Source organism: Mugil cephalus, chromosome 18 (genome assembly GCF_022458985.1).
Source record: "Mugil cephalus isolate CIBA_MC_2020 chromosome 18, CIBA_Mcephalus_1.1, whole genome shotgun sequence".
Classification (NCBI taxonomy): Eukaryota; Metazoa; Chordata; class Actinopteri; order Mugiliformes; family Mugilidae; genus Mugil; species Mugil cephalus.
In genome coordinates, this window is record NC_061787.1 from 22,525,519 (window position 1) to 22,533,287 (window position 7,769).

The window sequence follows — 7,769 nt, forward strand, 5'->3', positions numbered from 1 at the left end:
ATTTATTTATTTAATTATTTATGGCACATATCTGTAGGTATTTATTTATTTATTTATTCATTTATTTATTTATTTTTTATTGTGTCAGAATTGGTCCTCCATACATATGGACCCGTGTGCTGAAGACCAGCCAGGTAGAAACAGAGAGAGAAAAGAAGAGAAAACAAGATAAACAAACTTCTGTCATAGATACATACATAGGACTAAAGGAAACACGTAGATTCTAATAATACAAGATATAGAGTAAGAGTAGAGCAAGAGTATAAGATGCATCATGGGCAGGTTATACACACAACATGCAGCTTTGAACGTTGAGAAGCAACATGAGTTGCATTTTGATTTTGTTTAGATATTTTACAGTTGCAGATAAGGCAAAAGAAGAGAGCAATGGCCTTCGTGCATCAAAAACCACACTGATGTGCATGTAGTGAATGTGGCTAATATTGGCACATAAGAACAGCTCAGCCAATGTGAGAAAAACTTTTAATGTAACACAAGACCTTTGATGCTAAGTACAAGTGTGTGTTTGTGTGGCTATGTCTGAGTGACGTGTAAATGTAGCTGCTTGCTGTCTCTGTGCGTGGAAACTGTGGTTACGACATGCAGCCTTAAAACCCATCAGACTCTTTCCGCTTTCAAGTCTTTTTTAAGTTGTTCTCCTCTCTGTATTATGCATATACATTAAAGCAAGGCATTAATTTGCTTCAAAATTTTTATATTGAACACTCTTCCATAAAAAACAAAAAACAAAATTAAAGTGCAGAAAGTAAAGCTCAAAAAAAGAAATGAACTCTTAAAAACTATCAGTGAGAAGACAGCGGTAGAGGGGGTGTGAAAACGGAGACAGGATGTTTGGTTATATTTTGTCCGTTCAAACAAAGGGTGTGTTAAAAACCACACACTTTTCAAGGTTGAAGCTTCATTTTAAGAGCAAAATGACCTAACATTGTAAGGACTCAAAAGTTATTTTACAGACTACTTACAGTTAATGGAGAAGAAATGAAATAAGTTCCAAACAGTTTCTTAAAAGTCAATATAAAAAAAAGTTCAGTAACCATCATGCTCACAATAACCGTGAGCCTTCACTTCACAGGAGCTGTACAAACATAGTTTCCGCATAATTTTCTTATATTATCTTATTAGCTGCCGCACTGTATATATACAGTCCAGAGCAGACAGACGGCATCTGAAAAGAAGCTTACATTAATGCAGAGACAATACCCAATCTAATAAACATTGTTTTGTTTTTTTGTTTTTTTTTTTAAATCAAAAATACATCAAGGAAGACGTGGTCATATGATAAGTTCACAAATTTCATACTGGTACTGACAGAAAGGTGTCAGAACATACAATGGATCAGAACGTTCATACAAGGATGTCAGAATTGGACCAGAGACACGGATTAATAATAGCTGTAAATTATCTAAAACAAAACCATCAATGAATGTGTCTAACTCGTCAGATACAGAGATACCGTTATTCCAGACACATGTAGCTGATGTATGAGCACACATTCAACCATCTGCCACCTCAAACCCTAAATAATGAAGCAATGTAGTTTCTCCGCAACTGAAACCATGCCCCACAAAACAACTGTTCTTTTATGATTGTTCAAGCTTTTCTTTTAAAATTAAGTAAGTTATATTTTAAAGAATCCAATGAGCTTGGAGCTGTCAAACATAGATGAGGCTGATTTTAGACTTTCAGTTATGGTTGGGCTATTTAGACATACGCACAGATTGTTCTTAAGTACAGAGAAAAACTGCTCAGTGTTGTTGTTGATGGCATGTCAAAAGTTTTCACAGCTAAGAAATAATGAAACTGTCCGTCTTCCAGATGACTGGATACTTTGATTCTGTTGCACAAAGAGTTCCATATGCATATGATTCATGACGACTATAATTAATCAGCTGTGTAAAAAGTCACATGAGCATTATTTTCTACAAACCATGCCTTAATCCCAGGTTTCTAAAATATCACATGTTCTCAATGTTCAAGTCCCAAATACTGTACATGTGTAGCCACAAAAAATTAAAAAGTTAATAGAAGAAAGTAAAAGACTCATTATTGCTTGACGTTATTTGAAGTGTGCTGGTGGATCTGTGAGGCTGTACTTGAGCTAAAAATGACAAAAACTGACCAGGCTAACATGCTCAGGCACATGTTTTGCAGGTTGATACAGATGAACCAAAAAGTTAGACATAAATTAGGGTTGAAACATCTTAACACCTGAATTTAAAGGTCTTATTAGCACAATGATGAGTGAATCAGTAGACACTTGTCGATGCTTCTAGGTTGTAACTGGTTATATCTTATAGTTTTACGTCTTTATGTTTTGTTTTTTCTGTCCTGTCTGTTCATTGTAATATTGTAACTTTTACAATTTTAATATATAAGTGATAAGTGTCCACAAGTGCAAACCTTCTAAGAGCAGTTCAAAGAATTAATTCAGGGTCTAAATGGTCTACAAACAGACCAACACAAAGAAGCTCATAGCATCAGCATGTGAAACAAAAAAAAAAAAAAGAAGGAAAAAAATAAACCACCTGTACTAATGTAGAACAAAGAGATGAGGATGTGAACAGGGTATGTCCAAGTCCATAAATCATGATTCAGTCTGTGAATGTATTGTCCTTTGTCCCCACGTAATGTCTCTCTCTTTATCTGTTAGATGCTAAATGTCAAAGAGCATCAGGAAGCACTTCCACATAGTCTGATGAAGGATCATCTAGAGGAAAAGAGGGGAAAAAAGGTCAAATACAGTTAAATACAAAGGATCTCGTTTGACCTGATGCTGTAGGAAAAATATATATGACATACTTTCATAGTCATGATCCTCTTCAGGTGAGGGGTTTACTTGTTCATTTGGAGCTGCGGATGAACTTTCAGATGGTGCATCAAGCGTGTTTGGGACCTTGATCAACAGGGCTGTCTTCCTTTTGACGGAGTGCCGAAGGTGCATGGCCAGACCTTGGTTCTTCTTCTTATAGTGACGGATGAGGTCGTCCAAACTCTTAAAAAACACCTCCTCCAAACCGCCTGCCGTCTGAAAATTTAGCAGCATCAAGTAAATAACAATAGGGGGAATATAATATTTAAAGATAACATGGATGCTTAACTGTTGTGTTGATTATTCACCCAGTTAATTAATCAGAAAACACACACACACACACACACACACACACATATATGTATATATATATATATATACATATACACACACATACATAACTCTGCACAATCACAATCAATGGCACACTTAAATCTATTTATTCAACACCCCAACATGACAGATGATAGTCTGTAAATACAGGTTAAATTTAAGATATTCAACACTGTGACACTCTGACATTTAATTCAAACGTCATAGCTGAACAATTAAGACAGAGTGGGGAGCTTTTCAAATGTCTGGAAGCTAAAACGTGATGATTTGCATGTGACTATTAGTGCAGATTAGGCAGAAAGGCAATGCTTTGAGTGGAAAAAGTGCTCCCCATAAAAGTGTTTATCTGCCCGTCAGCGTGGTATCTGGTGTTTTAGGTACGTCAAAGGAGTTTCCTGTGCCATGATGATGAGTTGATATCAACTAAATATTTCCATTATGGGGGTGAAATAGTCCTTTGTCAAAGGTTAATAAACAGAAGCTTCACTCAAATCTGATAACACATAACATTAACAGGGTAGTTTGTGTGAAGATCAGCTAGTCACAGCAGAAAAAAAAAAAGGTGAAGAAAAAGTAGCAATTTCAAATGTAATTATTGTGTTTCACGTTAAGACCCTTAATACAGCCCAAACATCTGGATGATGTTGAATGAGTGAGGTTTATGTTTGGCTCTTATATGTTCATCTTTTTTTGTGAAAACACAGAAATCTTGGAAACATTTTGTTAAACTTAAACTTAAGTTATCTGTTTCAACATACAGTTTAATGTGGGTTAAAACCATTTGAATCTTGAGGGTTTGTGTTTTCATTATATTTATAATTTGATTCAGAATAGATGCCATCAAAAATATATCGGCAGAATTACTTGGATTGTATACAGCCTGGTAACTGTCGGCTTCATCAGAGGTTTAGAGTTTTCTTTATTTCTCACATTGTTTGTATTATCTGATAGTATCAAGATATCCAGACACAAATTATGAGGAACGAAAGCAGAGGAATGGCAACTGGAGACGCAATAAAAATGACCTATTCTTATTACATGCTCCTTTATGTGGTAGTGCAGTCCATTATTTTAGTGTATGTATATATATATATATGTTTAACATTGCTTGAATGTTAAGGTTTTGTGCGTTAATTTGATTTGTTGTCAGAGTAGGTGCCATAAAACCTACAGCAGCAGAAACTTCTTTTGGTCCGTCTTTGTGCGTACGCACTTTAACAACTTGTTGAACGAGGAGGTTTTGGGCATGATTTCACCGTTATCTTTGACGATTCTTAGTCTAAATAGATTTAGAGTATTTTTTAAAATACCCTAAAAACAAATGTGGGGATCCTCAACATATGGTTTTATATGTGCCATCTCAATTTGAAAAGAATCACAAATTGCAGGGAAGAAAGCAGAAGAAGATGTCAGTTATCTACATCCTCTAATTTTTTAATAAAAGACATTGCACTTATGCTGCTGACATGCTGCTTTCTGAGGCAAAGAGTCCAATGTTTTACTAATAAATCGATATACAGCGCATCCACACGCATTGGTATTTGATGTTAAGGGTACAGACTTTCAAAAGATCAGAATGGATACCATTAAAACATACGATCACTGTTCTGATGCCATGTATTAGGGAATAGTAACTGGATGTCACAAATCCGTCAGCAGCTCAACCAAGATAAAACTGAAATTATTAGTTCAGAAAGAGTTCGCCCAGTGAATTCAATCATCTGAAAACAGTGATATCATTAAACACAACCAAACTTCTCAGCCTGGGTTTTGATTGGAATGTTCTATGGACATTTTATATAAACTTAATCTCATATTTTTATGTTTTTATAATGTGAGATGTTTTCTTTTTACTCTTATTGTTTTTTATTCTTTGTCTTTCTTGTTTTCTTTTTGTAGCGTTTTAACCTATTTTATTGCTTTCTTCTGTTTTTATTTATTTTGTGGATTTGTTCATTTTTGTTGTGTTTTATGATTTAAAGATGCTGCTTAAAATGCTACTAACATATCTATATATTGAATTAAGTTCTGTTTCATTTATATAGCGTCTACTATAGACCATTTACGTTACTTATTGTTAGCAATCGACAAGTTATATGGGATATTTTCCTATTCCTGTTCTTTTTCAATCGAGTAATGTGTTACATAGTCTGTTGTTTTTGTATACAAATATGAATACAAATTCATTATTCTGTGTCTTCAATACACTAAACTTCTTAATGCATTGAAATATTTTGCCAAATTCAAATCTTAGGTTTCATGATTTAAATCAGGAACTTTCAGTGTTTTAATACTTCAGTGTTTGTGTATAATAGATGTAGTGTTTATGTGAGTTTTTACCAGGAGAGTATACTGTCCGGTGTGCGTCTGAAGCAGCCTGTAGGTATACACCACCCTCTTTTTACTGCAATGGAAAATAAAATGTTGATGCATGTTATTTGCATAATGTAGATCATACACTGGAAAGATGATTCAGTCAGTGTGAAAGCAGCTACTATTTCTGTTACTGATCAGTATCATTTTTTTTTCTGTGCATCAAAATAAAAGAGTAAGTTGTGGTGACATGCAAACATGCAATCACCCAAACAAAACTACTCCTTCAAATCGTATTTTATTTCATCTAGCCTGCATGGTAAATGAAATAACAGGCACCAGGATTTACTGAGGGAATTAACCTTGTTTCATTCTACACGTCACAGAATGAACACAGGGGCTGCAACCAACATCCATAATATCATTTGACCACAACAAACATTTAATTTTTTAAAAAAAAATTCAAATAAAACAACCTTTCTCATTATTTCTATAAATATAGTTCCCCTACAAGACATAATAAAAATGATTTTGATTGATTAGTACTAAGTTTATTTGTGCAGATATTTTGGACATTTCAAATGCTTCTTTAGAAAAGGAGAAGTTGCTCCTTGTTGCTCCAAAGTAACAGCATTTAAGTTTCTAAGCAATATTAGAAACTACTGAAATATTAAAAACTACTACTACCAATTTTTTATTACTTCTGTAATACTTCAGGATTTTGAATGTAGAAATTTTAGCTGAAATTGTCGCTAACAGTTCTCCTGCAACACTGAAAGCTGTTCAATTCATCTCATACCTCATAACACATGTGATGAGGTTAAAACAACCTCACTACTATTTACTATTTACTATTTAAAATATTAGGAGTATAGCACTCATTAGCTTAAATTACTGGAACTGAAATACTTGTGTCAAAGCAGAATACTCACTAGACACAAAGACACATGGCTCCATGGATGGTTTCGCTATCTCGGATCAGGTAAGCTCCGTCCTTGTTTTTCTTTCCCAGCAGTTCCTCACACTCCTTCCTGGTGATGGCTCCATGGTAGCATACTGGCAAAGCTGCTGCCATGGTGAGAAGAGACAGACAGGCGGCTGACAGACATCCACCGAAATAGCACCAACTTCTGCTTTCTCAAGTAGCTTCCAAGAACTACGCTTTCGTTTTGAGGTTGCATACAGCTGCCTTAGGAACCTGAGCTCTGGAGGGTCAGGCGAAAGAAAGGAACAAAAAAGAGGTCCGTGCTCAACACACAGAGAGAGGTGAAATGCAGAAAGCTCTCTGGAAACACAGAATCACACCTTTAAATCTGCTCGACAGCTTTACAGGAAGTGTGTGTGCGCATGTGAGAGAATGAGAGCAGAAGAAAGAAAAAGAAGTGAGACGTCTACATTAATAGCCCCAGTATTTTAGGTTTAACCAAGAGAAGCAATATTATCATTTTATTGGCAGAGGTAGAAACATACAATATTAGATAGATAGTTTAGTTCGTGGTCTATCAGGGCTTACACAGATTGTGTGCCTCTACCTAATGAACTGGCAAGTGAGAGAATTTTCTAGTGAAGCACAGTGCACACACCATAGACATAGGTACAAATATGTCTATGGTGTGTGCACTGTGCCACTAGCAAACAGCTGCTAGGAGGAGGCCCCCTCTCTTAGCAGCTCAGGGGAATTATCAGCCAACATTAGCCATCCATTGTTGAACCTATTGAACTGGCAAATGAAAGTATTTTCTTACTGTGTGAAGCACAGACCATGTGCACACACTATATCTATGGTGTGCATTGAGTCCCCCTTAGACACTACAACCACAACCTACCTCTCAGGACACATAAAAACGAAGCTAGCTTAATAGGAGCAGAAAGTGGAACAAGCATAATGTTACAAGTATTAAGTGGACAACTAGCTAAAGCTAGTTTGCTGTGGAAGATAACAGAGTAAACTCTGCCAATAAAATAAATAGCAGCAAGACTTACCATCAGTAGCTGGGTTTATATGGAGACAAATATTCCGATTACAATCGGCTTAGAAGCCCAAACCGAATGAAAACGCTCCATATAAACACCTCAACCGGTTTCCTCCCACCTCCAAAGATATGCTCGTTAGGACAATTGGTGACCCTAAATGGACCCTAGGTGTGAGTGTGAGTGCAACATCCACGACCCTAGTGAGGACCCATAACATTTTCCAGGCTGACTCTGATGATGTGTGTTAGCCCTGCAACAGGGCCCATTGCATGGTGGACAGTCCTGTCAAATTGGCCATAACTCACTGAATGGATGATTT

The 7,769-nt window shown here is 36.0% G+C and overlaps 1 protein-coding gene across 1 annotated transcript; it reads right to left on the reverse strand.

Moving 5' to 3' along the window:
* Window positions 1-469: 469 nt before the first annotated feature.
* On the reverse strand, window positions 470-6,742 carry si:ch73-264p11.1 (uncharacterized protein LOC100000923 homolog). The gene is made up of 4 exons (XM_047567694.1): window positions 6,409-6,742; window positions 5,504-5,567; window positions 2,821-3,046; window positions 470-2,728 (listed from the first exon to the last, which is right to left on the reverse strand). Exons 1-4 carry the CDS (start codon window positions 6,549-6,551, stop codon window positions 2,682-2,684), a joined length of 480 nt encoding a protein of 159 aa, XP_047423650.1. The 5' UTR covers window positions 6,552-6,742; the 3' UTR covers window positions 470-2,681.
* Between the last annotated feature and the right edge of the window lie 1,027 nt (window positions 6,743-7,769).

Coding starts and splice junctions, on each gene's coding strand:
- si:ch73-264p11.1 (XM_047567694.1), bottom strand. CDS start 6,551: ATGGCAGCAGCTTTGCCAGTATGCTACCATGGAGCCATCACCAGGAAG. Junction 3,047..5,503: donor CCGGACAGTATACTCTCCTG/GTAAAAACTCAC, acceptor CTAAATTTTCAG/ACGGCAGGCGGTTTGGAGGA. Junction 2,729..2,820: donor AGAGGATCATGACTATGAAA/GTATGTCATATA, acceptor CTTTTCCTCTAG/ATGATCCTTCATCAGACTAT.